The sequence below is a fragment of the Lates calcarifer genome, linkage group LG7_1, assembly GCF_001640805.2.
Source record: "Lates calcarifer isolate ASB-BC8 linkage group LG7_1, TLL_Latcal_v3, whole genome shotgun sequence".
Lineage (NCBI taxonomy): Eukaryota > Metazoa > Chordata > Actinopteri > Centropomidae > Lates > Lates calcarifer.
In genome coordinates this window covers 14,080,697-14,094,334 of record NC_066839.1, presented here as the reverse complement: position 1 = coordinate 14,094,334, position 13,638 = coordinate 14,080,697, and the positions used below count along the sequence as shown (strand labels likewise).

The 13,638-nt window shown below is 40.4% G+C and overlaps 3 protein-coding genes across 3 annotated transcripts; all 3 read left to right on the top strand.

Moving 5' to 3' along the window:
- The first annotated feature begins 127 nt into the window (after nt 1-127).
- cenpw (centromere protein W) lies at nt 128-2,181 on the top strand. Its single transcript, XM_018696101.2, has 3 exons — nt 128-321; nt 425-538; nt 1,951-2,181. Exons 1-3 carry the CDS (start codon nt 235-237, stop codon nt 1,975-1,977), a joined length of 228 nt encoding a protein of 75 aa, XP_018551617.1. The 5' UTR covers nt 128-234; the 3' UTR covers nt 1,978-2,181.
- A 1,495-nt stretch (nt 2,182-3,676) lies between these two features.
- LOC108896838 (R-spondin-3-like) lies at nt 3,677-8,128 on the top strand. Its single transcript, XM_018696097.2, is given in 6 exon segments — nt 3,677-6,212; nt 6,613-6,804; nt 7,038-7,178; nt 7,295-7,323; nt 7,325-7,442; nt 7,552-8,128. Coding segments are annotated over 6 exon segments (762 nt in total). The 5' UTR covers nt 3,677-6,127; the 3' UTR covers nt 7,749-8,128.
- A 477-nt stretch (nt 8,129-8,605) lies between these two features.
- Nucleotides 8,606-11,789, top strand: LOC108896835 (E3 ubiquitin-protein ligase rnf146). The gene is made up of 2 exons (XM_018696083.2): nt 8,606-8,817; nt 9,465-11,789. The coding sequence occupies exon 2, from the start codon at nt 9,466-9,468 to the stop codon at nt 10,525-10,527; it is 1,062 nt and encodes a 353-aa protein (XP_018551599.1). The 5' UTR covers nt 8,606-8,817; nt 9,465; the 3' UTR covers nt 10,528-11,789.
- Nucleotides 11,790-13,638: the final 1,849 nt, after the last annotated feature.

Below are 13,638 nucleotides of genomic sequence, written 5' to 3'. Positions count from 1 at the left end.
GTCATTATCTTGTTGACATTTTGTTGACACGAAATTTAAAAATCTTGACTAAGAACATTTAAAAAATTGGGAAAAACTGCAGGTGGCAGTAATGCAGAGAATGACGGTGTAAGCGGCAAGAAAGGCCACGAAGAAGAACAACTTGCACCGGAAGTCAGAGAAGCGGGAGATTGGAAAACATAAACATACTTTTTGTTGGTTTGAGCTTTTGTTTCACGCTGAACATTTGTCAAAATGCTGAACAAGGCACCAAAACTGAAATCCACCATTAAAACGAAAGCAAAGAGTAACATAAATTTGCGGCCGGCGTCAGAGGCGATGGTAAGAAACCAACGATGTTAATCCTAACTGTTCGCTTTGTTTGCGGGTGACTTTGCTAAGCTAGCTAACTTAACTAACAAGTGGATTCCTGTGTTTACCTCAGATTGAGCTGCTGACCTTGTTGTTCCTGAATAATCTGGCAGAGGAGGCGAAGGCCAAAGCTTTTGAAGAAAAATCTGCAACGATCAGAGCCCAGCATGTGAAAGCAGTCTCCAAGGTAAGTTCACACAAACACGGCTTCAGACATGGGTTTTAGTAGAGACGACTGTATCTGCGTGTATTAACGTTATTAGAAAATGTCATCCAGCGTTTAACTAAACAATATTGTCTCACATGGACACGTGTGTAGTTTATGAGAACTATAAATTACTGTTACACCACACTGCAGTCTGAATTAATGTTACATTTACACGTCTAAAAAAACTTTGACGAGAGGTTCAGATAAAGATCATCAACACTGTCAACTACTCCCCCACATATCTTCACAGTTAATAGTTTGGTCTATAAAATCTCAGAAAAGGATTTTTTTTTTTTAAAATGAGCTTCGGAGACATCTGTTCAAATACGTATTATGTCCGCCCACTGGTCCAAAACCTCGATATTCAGTTTGCTATCATCTTAAAATATTTATATTTGAGAGGCTAAAACCAATGAAACTGTGCTTTTTTGTTTTAAAACATAACGTAAGCAGTTTCCAATTATCAACATTGTTGTCGACCTTTTCATCTTTTCATCTCTACCTCTGATCAACCCCGCGGTGCTTGACACATGATATTTTACAGTGGTTGTTTGAGGCCAGATGATTTTCTTATTGTCTTGTAGCATATATTGTAGGATTTTTATCTTACTAATACTCATTAGCAGTCACATGTCTTTGAATGCTGTACATGTTCTTAGTTTTTGGTCGTTTTATTAGCAAGGTCCTCATACAAATAATTGTTATATTTTTTTCTGGGAATGGCCAACATCTTGATGGCTATAGAGAGGTGCCAGTATCAGGGCACCTAATGTTTTTTTTTTTTTTTTTTCCTTTTCCACTGATGTCTAGTGGTTTGAAGTACAGTAGGTTTGACAAACACGTTTCATCAGAGATTTCTCAGACAGTGTAAAGTAAGTCACTTTCAGTATCTTTCTTCAGAAATTTAGATATCAGCTACCAAAATCTTTGTATTAAAGGCTGCAGTAATTATGAAGTTTGTTATTTCGCGATGAGAGTCTGATGAAGACTAACTAATTAAACCTGTAAACGTGTCAAAAATCATGGAAAGTGTAAGAATTAGCACAGTCAGTAATAGTGTCTGCTAGAGGTGTGTAAATCAATAATATCAAGATCTCTTTCTCTTTTTTCAATTAGAATAAAAGTCAAACATTTTGTTATTTCACTTAGACCTATTTCTTATTCATATTTCAAAGCAAAGTGATTTTACAACAAGTGATTTGATCAAATTTAAGTAAACATTACCAGGCAGAAACATACAGTTTCCACATTTTTCATGATACTTGTTATTGATGTCAGAATTTGCTGATTTGAGAGGAAGTTGTGTTAACTAATAATTTACTGTTTTACTTCTTATACACATTTTGAACATGAAGTAGATTTACAGAGGGTTTTTTTTTCTTTCTTTATAGAAAGTGCTGAAAAAAGCCAGAGGATGAAGACAGTGAAGGGCATCATTGTCATTTTTAAGAACATTCTTGTCAATGACAGCAGCAATACTTTTTCTTTTTTTATATATATTTTGTTTCCTTCTGAAATCTTCTTTTCTATGTTTTATTCCATTCCTCATGCAAGTAAATGCCCTGTATATGATTTCCTGTTATGAGAGTTTTCTCTTATTTATTAAATTCTTGTGAATATTATTACGCATCATGTTTCACACGTCTCAGACCTGCAACTTACAATGCAAAAAATATATATATTTTTTTCTCATATTAATACATTGATGACTGCTGCCAACAGATTGACCTTCAAATTAGAAAACCACCTTCGTATGCAGAATAACTTGGAAGACCTAAAGCAAACTTATTTTTTTCAAGATGTTGAGTGTATTAGAGCTTTGAACTCCAGGTTGTGGATGGTTCAGCATACATTAGTACTCTCTTCACCTCCTATCTCGTGCTCTCTATCATATGTCATGCTCAGTCTTTTAAGCTGCATGCTTCGCAGCCTCTTTGCTTAGCGTGAGCTTAGCCTCCCTCCAAATTCTTCATTTCTTCACGCTATATAGATTATCTACGTGCTGAGATGCTATCCTGTTCATTCCTTATCACTACAGGGTTCTTCACAGCCAGACTTCTTCCTTTTTTTAGGTGTGTGAGCAGTGAAAAGGTCAAAGTTAGACTGTTAAATTGCTCGATCATGCAGTATGTGCTAAATTTTTATTCACTTGTCAACGCATTTCCTGCTCCAGAGCTTTGATAGCGTGTGGTGATCTAAAGAATGTTTCTGGTTTGTATTATAGGGGACTCACATTTTATTGACCTGCTGCAGTTCAATTTCAGGATTTATGGCCAGTATAAAAATAGCAGATCAAGTTCTTCAATACAAAAAGTGCAAAAAACAAAAATGTCGGTGCTTATATTTGAATTTTACACAGGTTAATGTGAACATGATTACATGTACATGTCCATATGCTTGACATTGGTCATTAACTGTATTGTTCACTTAGCTCTCTCACTCCTTTGCTTGGCGCTCTCCCTCTTCATCGTTTTACATTTTCCCTTGTACTTTTTGGCAGCTGAGGCATTCCACAGCCTCCAATGGTTATTTTCCTCAAGAATACGATCTGGCGCCCCAGCGAGTGTAGCCTTGTCATGTTTATGTTCCCAGTCAGTTTGAGGGGATGTTACTGGGTTTGTGGATCCCCACCCTGGTGACCTTTGAATCTCCCACACCTCTCAGCAGCTTCTACCCAGCTATTCTGTGCTCATTTCACATGCTCTTATCCTGTATTCTGTAACATTTGATAATGCATCTGCATATATTTTCAAATCTAAAACAAATAATTCGAACTCTTTCCTCTCAAACGTCGAGCCAGCTGGCAGGCTTTATGAGCAACGAGAGAGTTAAAATTCTTCACACTCTCCTTGTAAAGATATGTGCTTTGCCGGAACAATCTAATCTATAAATCTTTTGCATGTAGATTGATGGATGATATTGTTTTGCAGCAGATGGCTGTGCATCCAGAGGCTCCTCTGACTTGTTATTTTATCGTCCTCCTCTTTAGGTTTGCTCCTGTTCTTGAGGGACTTAAGAAACACACTCTTCCTTCCTTTATCAAAATAAAGAAGTAGCCTTGCCTCGACTGTTCAGTGTGTGTGTGTGGCGTGTGTGTGTGTGCGCGTGTGTGTGTGTGTGCGCGTGTGTGTGTGTGCGTGTGCGTGTGTGTGCGCGCGCACGCTTGTGCTTGTGCTTGTGTCTGAGCACCTGTTGACAATTTAAGCAAGCCAGTGTAGCTTTGTCCAGCTCCTCTGTCTGGCAGTGTGTCTCTTAGTTCTATCTTTCTCAGATAAATCAGCTCCAGTGTAAAGTCCCTCAGCAAAGCTCCTGCTGATTCATCTTTTGACATGTTTCCAGACAAGCCAAGAAGTAAGAAAGCACGGCAGTCCATTTTGGCAGAGATGTTATTATGATAACTTGCTGTGCCTTACTTAATATGGAGCACATGGTACCACAGGTTTCAAGTGTATTTCTGTTTCTGTTTATTTCTCTCTGCAGAAATAGCATCATAAGAGTCTAAAAACAGCATGACAAACCGTTTAGAAATAAGCACAAGGCATGCCACTAAATTTGGCCTTTTAGCAACTCAGGGAATTTTTGATACTATAGGAACTGACAGGCTCTGAAAAGATTATGCACCAAAGCACAGATTCATGAATTGCAGAGAAAAACCAATTCCAGGAAAAGCCTTCTGCTTGAAGGGGAACACTGGAGAGTTCAAATCTGTTTTGGAGAAATAGATGTAGAACCACAGAGTTCCCAAAACAGGCGATAATACCCACCGGGATGCCAAACAATAAATCCTCTGAAGGACCGAATCCTTCATCACCTGCCAGCAGATTTGTGGGAATCACCGATCCTGTCTGACGCCCCAGTTCTCCAGTTTTGTTTTGTCATTGAGAGGTAGTCAAATCACCCTGTGTTTTTGGTTTTCATTTCCTGAACCCATGTCTTAATTGAAAACATGCAGTGCCCAATCGTGGCTCGAGTCAAACTAAATTTAAAAAGTGTGGGCGCATGGGAATTGCAGTTTTTCTACAGTGGATGTTTTTTTTTTTTTTTTTTTTTAAAGCCATTCCATCATTGTGACTTCATCTGGCCCGTTTGAGAAGACTTTGAAAAGCTGGTGTTGATGTTCTGTTGACATGCTTCAAAAACATTGTCATGCCTTTTTATTTTAAATGGAACCAAATGAGATATTTAGTGTTCACGGTCACACACTCACCCTATGTGCCATTAGATTTGCCAATTATTTAAAGATGTGACATGGCAGGATTAAAACAGTTCATGTGATATGCTCATCTCTAAACATGCACAATGAACCACCTGTTATCGTGCCAGATTGTAGCAGGTTTACTTCTTTGGGGCTTGCGTGCTAACTTTAAAATTTGAAATTCTTTCCCATTTTCTCAAACAATGATAAAATGATCTTGTAGCTCTGCATTTCTTTTAGAGAATTCGGAGCTACAGTCTTTTATAATGCTGTTAAATAGGATTGCAAAAAAAATTAAAGACACCCTCAAGACATGTTCCAACACTATTAAAAGATACTTTGCTTTAAATAATAATTTGAATTTTAAATTGTTTTTCTAATAAAAAGTTTGTTAAAATCTTAAAGTTGCATCAACTCCTTCTGCCTCACTGAAAATCCTTTATCTATGGACATCAAATAATTGTCATGTCAAAAGTATAACTACTGGACACATAATGTCACCTAAATCACATAAAAAGTCTGTTCTCAACTGTATTTGTTGTGGATTCCACAAGTTTCCGTGTCATGTTTGTATCAGTTTCTTATTGGACTACGATTAGTTTCCGGTGATGATGTCACAAAGTCAAAAGTCTCATACAAACACATTTGAAACTCAGATTTAAGTTGAGCACAGAGAAACTTTACTTCCCTTCATCAAATGAATGTGAAAACAACTTTCTCGTGTTAAATTCTGCACAGTGAAGGTCAAACATCCAGCTGGAATAAAAATAAGCAAAACACATTTTTGAGTTGAGAGGGACTTTAAAGTCACAGGACACAGAATTGTAAGATTAGCCAACCAATAAAGATTATGTGGTTTCCAATACGTTTTATCACGATGCAGAAAATTGTGTCTTATCAGTCAAATTCTGTCTGCTGGTTTAGAGCAAGAGACAGTGTTGGTGTGATAATGGATCAGGAGGAGGGCCGAGGAAGAAGGGTAACACAGGAGAGGAGGGTGGGAGAGTGTGTGTGTGTGTGTGTGTGTGTGTGGGAAACGGAGACAAGCTCACAGCAGCTTACCCAAACTTTACGTTAGCTCTGGGTTGCGACTGTCATATGATGGTTTCTCTTCTGTTTGCATTCTTCATGGCATTCTGCCGGCTTGAGTGATCTCATGGAATGCACATGGGTTTTTTCCTCGAGAACATTTCTGCACTCGACTTGTTGTCCCAGACTGCAGTCTCTACATGGGTCCAGCTGAATGAATTTTGTGGGGAAATTCACAGATTTTGAATTGTTTTGTTTTGAATTGTACGTCATGGGATTTGGGATGTGATGCGAGGTGCATTTGTCGACTGGATCTGTGGATGCTGTGCTGAAGGTGACGGAAAATGCAGATACCGTTATTAATTTGGATTTTGCACTTCACGAATCTTACAAGAGGCCTCGACAGGACAAAGATTCTGCGACACAGACGTAAGTATTCAAGCATAACTTGTCATTCCCACTACTCTGATACTACTAGATATGACTCCTGTGAAATGTGTCTTATCTTTCCCCATTTTTCTTGAAGGAGATAGTAAACCGTAGACAGATACTACATATGGAGACAATAAGTGTGTTCTCTCAGCTTTCAGGGAACAATGTGGTCATAGATTTCCACCGGTTTTTACCCACTTGCACACTTCAAATTTCAAAGCTTGGCTCTGTCTATTGGCTCTGTTCTCATAAAACAAAAAGTTGCCTGTAAAATTTCATACTGTAAATGGAGCACAGAGTATTTCATTTGCACGGGCACAGGGAGAATATAAAACTCACTCAGTGTTATTGTGCGCACACACATTTAATGTCCTTATTTGCTTCTAACCCAAAACAGGTAGCTCTTCAGGGAGCAAACTTTGTCCGGCAGGTTGTGCCTCGTGCTCGGCCCTGAATGGCTGCCTGTCCTGTAAACCTCGCCTCTTCTTCCACCTGGAGTTGGATGGGATGAGGCAGAGGGGCACCTGTCTGTCCTCCTGTCCCCGGGGACACTATGGCATGCGCTCGCCACACATCAACACCTGTACCAGTAGGTACCAGTGAACACATGTTGGAATGGTGGAGTGATGTTTAAATAGGTCTGATTTTATTGACTAACACATGGGATTACAACAGTAGATGTTTGCCATTGTATTTAGATAATCAAACAACTCCGGCCGGTTCACCTAGTCTGTGCTGAGGAAACGAAACAAAGAGCAACATCTTTGGTGTCCTGTGACGCTGTGGCCACTCTGTACTGACCGAGGTCCACTCCCATTGCAGGGTGCAAAGAGGACTGTTCTTTCTGCTTCAGTGAAAACTTCTGCACTCGCTGTCACCCAGGCCACTTTCTGTTCCAGGGCAAATGTGAAAGTAGCTGTCCAAATGGTCTGACACCAAACACAGCTCTGCGAGAATGCACAGGTGAGACACTGTCACGATGCTGCAGGGCGTTGGGTGTGCATATTATCACTAAAATCAGTTCCATGATGCCAGGAAACTATAGCACATTGTAAGATGTTTCTGTTCCTCTCTCTCAGAATGCACTATGGGCTGTGAGGTGTGTGTGACGGAGAAACGTGTGTGTGAGATGTAGAGCAGATCTGTACTTCCTCCACGGGCAGTGCCACCTCACCTGCCCAAGTGGATCTGAGCCTGATGTACAGCTCATGCAGTGCATCCCCCAAGGTGAGGGATATTCTCTTTCTCTGATGTCCCCCATGCATTTCTGCTGTCCTCCATGTTTAATCTCCTCCCACCAACGACTGTCTCATTAATCATCTACTGTCTCCTCTAGTGCACTGTGAGGTTGGGGAATGGACAGAGTGGGGTCCATGTATCCGGAAAAGGAGCATGCGGGCCTACAGGCGGGGAGAGGTGACACGTACCCGACAAGTCCTGCGGTCCCCAAGTGTCTACGGTGAGCCCTGCCCACATGTGTCAGAGACCAGGAGGTGCATCATCAAAAAGAGACAAAGTCCAAGTAGGTTGTAGTGAGCTGAAAGAGAGCCCCATATAAACTATTTGCTGACACTGCAGAGATATTTAACTTGTTTTTGCCCATTTCATATCGTCTGATCATTAAAACACAGACATTTATTTCAAATTGTAAAAATGTAAAAGTAAAAGCTGCAGTTCATCAGAAGTTAATAAAAGGGATGGATGGATGGAAATGGTGATCATCAATTTCTTTAATACAATTCATGTGTATCTATCAGTACCAGTCATATGCTAAATCAGTACCACCAGTAGCCAACCATGGTAAACTTACTTATTTGTTGTACATACTGATTGTCAGTGGGTTCATTTGTTACTTGCTACTACTCTTTTGAGACCTGCACACTGTTGTCTTGCTTGCAATAAACTTTGTTATAAAAAAATATTTTTGTCCTTAGCTCTTCATGAAAAAAAAACAGCTATATACTACATAGCCAACAGGTCAATGGGTCTTTTCCAAGGGAGACATTTTATCATTTTACAGAGGGGAAAAAGCACAGGTGAAAATAATAAAATTAAACATGGCTGAATTCCATTTAGCTGATTTAGTTTCAGGGTCATGGTACAGTGCATGCTGACTCACCACCACGCTGTCATGGTTTATTTGAACACATGAATGAAACAGGGCTGTTGTTAATGTTATTAGTAACACCTGTGTTTTCTATGTGACATGTTTGTTTTTGTTGTAATCAGTCCCACAGTTCATTCATTAAAAGTAACTAGGGACACAGGATATGACATATGACATATGCCAAAACAAAGCCGTATACTGTGGAGAAAGCTTTAGTCTGAGACGCAGTCCTCCTTACAAACTTGCTGCTCCTCTAGCTGGTTCAGTAAGCGCATGACTACACCAGATCTACAGAACATGTAGACTGGCACTGGAAACGATGTGAGGCCGATCCAGGTGCGTGGAAGTCAGCTGGGCTTGGCTGGAGCTGTGCTCCAGCAGCAACGCAGTCATAACTTGGCGTACATAACTTTGTAACTAAATATAAATGCGGCTTCATAAATATCCCCGTCTGCTCGTCTGCAAAGAAGGCTTCTAGAGGCACCCTATATTCAGGTGAGTGTATGAACAGAGAAGTTAAATAGCCAGGAAACGCACTGACAGCTAACAGGCTTGCTACTTATGCTACAGTGGCTGTCAAGTTAACGTTAGCCTAACGTTAGGATCATGCTCGACCTTATCTGTTAAGTACAGTGTCTACGTGGATCTTCACATCAAATAGACAAGCTTCTAACGCATGTGTAAGGGATATAAGCTTTATTAAAATAACAGCAAGAGCAGCTGGAAAATTAGCGAGTTAGCTAACGTTAGCTTAGCAGTAACCTCGTTACGTGGTAACATTAACTGTCAAACAGAGAAGGAGGCCTTTGTTATGCTGCTTGTTAAGTCATGGGATCATTTAGAGCTGTTCGCCAAGTCCTTACATCAGGGACTTAAGATTGACGTATTAGAGTAATATGCAATAGTAATTTCATTAGCGCTAATGGATGTTAGCAAAGCACATAACTTTGTGCTGAATGTGTACGAGGGCGTTTCCAGACCTGACAACAGAGCAGCGCATAGCAAGTGAAAGCAGCACCATAAGCATTCTTATGTTGTAATCACAGAGACACTGAATAAATTAAAGTACACAACTATATATTTTATCCCAGGTGTGTTGCCAGCAGATCAGTTGTGTGACTGTATTGTGTTTCTCTCTGCAGCATGGCAGGCTGTGGAGAATTGGACTGCTCAGTGAATGCCCTGACTCCCTCCAAGCTAACAGAGGAAGTAGGAAATACTTGTGCCACAGACTCCTCCAGCTCCACTACCATCCCAGAGTGTGCCATCTGCCTGCAGAGCTGCGTCCACCCCGTACGTCTTCCATGCTGTCATGTCTTCTGTTTCCTGTGTGTGAAAGGTGCCTCCTGGCACAGCAAGCGTTGTGCTCTCTGCCGGCAGGAAGTTCCAGAAGACTTCCTTGAGCGGCCAGTTCTCCTTTCACCTGAAGAACTGAAGGCAGCAGCTGCAGGTGTGACCCAAAGTGCAGGGACCAGTGGTAGTTCCTGTGGAGACTATGCATGGTACTATGAGGGGCGCAACGGCTGGTGGCAGTATGATGAGAGGACCAGCCGTGAGCTGGAGGAGGCCTTTGCCAAGGGCAGGAAGAGCACAGAGATGCTAATTGCAGGATTTCTTTATGTAGCCGACCTGGAGAACTTGGTGCAGTATCGCCGGAATGAGCATGGCCGCAGGCGCAAGATAAAGAGGGATGCTGTAAATATCCCCAAGAAGGGAGTGGCAGGACTAAGATTAGACCCTGAACCTGCACCTACCCCTGCTTTACCAGCTGTCAGCCCAGCTGCAACAGAACGTGTCAGCTCAGCTGATGGGTCGGACACTGCAGGCCAATCACAGCCATCGTCATTTGGAATTTTGTCTCTTCCCCCTGTTAGACCTCCAACGCTGCTGGGACGCCAACTCACCACTCCTTTGTCTCCCTCACCCTCAACCCTGGAAGAGTCTTTCTCCCAGCTCCTAATCAGCCAGCCAGAGGGGGAAGAGGTGGAAGGAGACGATGAGCTCCAGATGTATGAGTATGCATCCGGCAACAGTGAGAGCGAGGAGGACAGGGAGGGTGAGAGAGGGAGAGAGAGAAGACATAGACAGAGACCATTAAGAGAGAGCCAGCCAACCAGAATGCCTCCAAGAGGCGGGCCCTCCAGCTCTTCACTCAGTCTCCGCTCACGTAGTCCCGATGGACAGTGCACTGTGACAGAAGTGTGACAGTGGTATCTGTCCTCCAGATGACAGATCTGAAACTCTCTCTCAGTTCAGCAAAAAAGTCAGAAAACTAGTATGCATCTTTAAAGGTCCCTTGAAATGAACAATCCCTTTGTTTTGGTGTTACATCAGTCACTGGGTGGATCCCCCTCAGTGGCCGACTCTTTTTTTCCAAACTAGCTGGTCTAAAAAGGTAACTAGCTGTAGCAGTAATGACATGGGTCACAGCTGTGTACTTGGATGTTGGTTTGCAAAAACATCACTGACAGCTCTTTCCACTACTAACATTTAATTACTTAACACTTGCTCTCCACCTGATAGAAGACTCCTCCACCCACTATTATGTTTCATGCAGAAATACCTAAAACTGTCAAAAAAAGGTTACAACATTAAACCCATTCCAAGGGACCTTTTAATACATATTTTTCATTTTTGTTAAAGACTTAAAATACTAGTGTCAGCAAGCAATATGAGGCAGTGGTAGTCATGGATCACTCTCAACAACAGTCTTGTCTCCAGGCCAAAAGCTGTGGCATCTTCTTGAGCATTGTTGTCAAAAACCTACCATCTGTCACTGCCTTTACATTAGTTTGTGACAGCGCAATACAACATCTTTGGAATTAAACTACTCCCGTTTTGTTCTCTAATCTTTTGAGCTCATGGCTGATGTTTTTTTTTCTATTTTGGAGTGATGATATAAAAATCAAGCTTAAATGTAGCACCATATGTACCAGTTACAGATGGTCAAAACTGCTTTCCCTGCTTTGCCGATTAGGTTTTTGAAGTAATGAAGTTTTAATCAGGACCTAATTATTAAGTATTTAAACTAGAGTTTGTGTGTGTGTGTTTGTGAGTGTGAATATGTTTAAGTGTATGAGGAGGTGAGAGGTTGGATTCTCTTGTTTTAATTTTGATGTGTGTTTGTCTTGTTGTGAGCAGTGTTGAGTGCTAAAAAGCTACTGGCAGAATCACTGGAAAGTATTAGGCTATATATGTAGAGAGACACATTTGGATTTCTATTTTTTGTCATAGCACTTTTGATAGAGCTACTATCAAAGCACTGGCATTGACATGTACTTGGATGAGCTTGAGCTGTCCTCACATGCTCTGTTTTGTTCGCCTTTTTGTTCCAGCTGCTGTTATTTCAACTGTCAACTAGTTGGTGTCTTACTGTCTGAATTACTGTAAACAAACCTCTGTCTGTGTGGTGTAGCCCCTGTGGTGTTTTTGTCAAGTTATTAAAGTGTTTATGTTGATTAAAATCACATGTTGCCCGATATTTTTTATAAAACAAGGAATACACAGTGGAACAAGTGGCACATAAGCCTATTTGAAATGCATGTCGGGATTTTAGTCTAAAATGCAGTATGTGTATCTCTCCATATGGATTATTATGCTAATTGTGTGTGTTTGCCATAACTGCGAACAACACACAATTAGCAAAATAATTAACTGAGCATCACTTAGCTTGCTATAGGAATGACAATAGATATGGCTCTATTGTAAATAGAATATTTAATATTGTGACCTTTGCTGTCTGTTTTGACAGTGATTAATGATGAACACAGATAAACTGGGAATTATTTTTTCTAATAATGTCAGTTACATAGCGTGATAATAAGAGTGTTATCTGTGTGTGTGTGCGCGCATGTGTGTGTGTGTGTGCCTGAACGTGCCTGAACGAGTACCTGTTGCCTCCGTATGTTATGGCCTCATGCAAAAAAAAAAGCTAAGCTAACTCCCCATTGAAGACACATAAGAGTCTGGCTTCCTTTTAGGAGGTTTACTTGTTCTTCAACAGCAGAGTGAAAACTGAAACAGATCATATGTTGTAATCATTAAAGTGAAGTTGAATATTTCTGTTAATGATACAGTCTGGGAGGTGGAATATGTAGAATTTGATGTCTGTCATCATACATACTCTTAACAAGAAGGCAGCCAAACAAACCTTTACAGTTATGAAAAACAATGTCAGAGAATGAAATTACAGACAAAAGTCATGTTGTCCTATGATCTGACCCATTGTTTACATGCTTCACAACTATGGAGGTGGTGGAAACTGTGAGGCAAACACCCTTCGTAATAAAGCCAACCTCAACCCAAACAGCCCAGTTTCCCTCAATTCCCTCAATCAAGCTTTTCTTGTAATGTGAATAACAATATTAGTTCATTAGAATGAAATATATAATGATGTTGTCCCCCATTTCTCTCTTTCTGACTTGTGTATGGCACAGGAGTCATGATGGACAGGACACTCAAAACTTACATTCTGCAATGTGACACACACAACCAGTCAGTTCAGGAACAGGGATAGATGGACTGGTAAAGCTTGCTCCCACCACAGCATGAAAATCCTTCTCTGCAGTAGGTTACTGCAGTAGCTTGAAAAACATAACATTTTCTTTAGATTGTGATGTACAGTTATATAATCTTAAACTTACAGATAAAATTAATTTAAATGACTGTTTACTTTTTAGAGTATCATTAACACTCTATAACATCAATATCTATACAGCTATGCTAAAACTAGAATAGAAAAGATGTGACCATATAGTATATACTAAATACATTATACTATTGTAGAAATGATCTTCTGCTGCCACCCTGAGGAATGTTACAGTAAAAGCACGCAAACTGCAGGAATATAAAGACTTTAGTTATTAAATAAATTATATGATTGCACTCTACTTTGGATATTTTAAGATACAATTAGATGGTTTGGGGGGGGTGTGCTTTCTTCTAACCGATTACCTGCTTTAACATACACTTTATTGGCTGTGAAAACCAAAGGGCGGAGAGGAATTTGACCCTTGGGCTTTCCGTTTGTGCAAAAAGCCAAATACTTCCGGGTAGTTTCACTCATTTGGGAACCAAATACCAACTAAACAAACAAACAAAATAAAGAAAAACAATTCGACTGCAACCACTGTATTTTCCCTTTATTACTAGAGCAAAATAAGGTCATAGGCTATTGGAAGGTATGTGAAGGATAAAAGGAACAGTAATGGACACTGCATAAAAAATAATACTGCACCAAAAGCAATGTTGTTGCTAATCACTGACATATACCAGACTGTGATAAGAAAGTTTCCCCTTAGCATTTAGTATATGGAA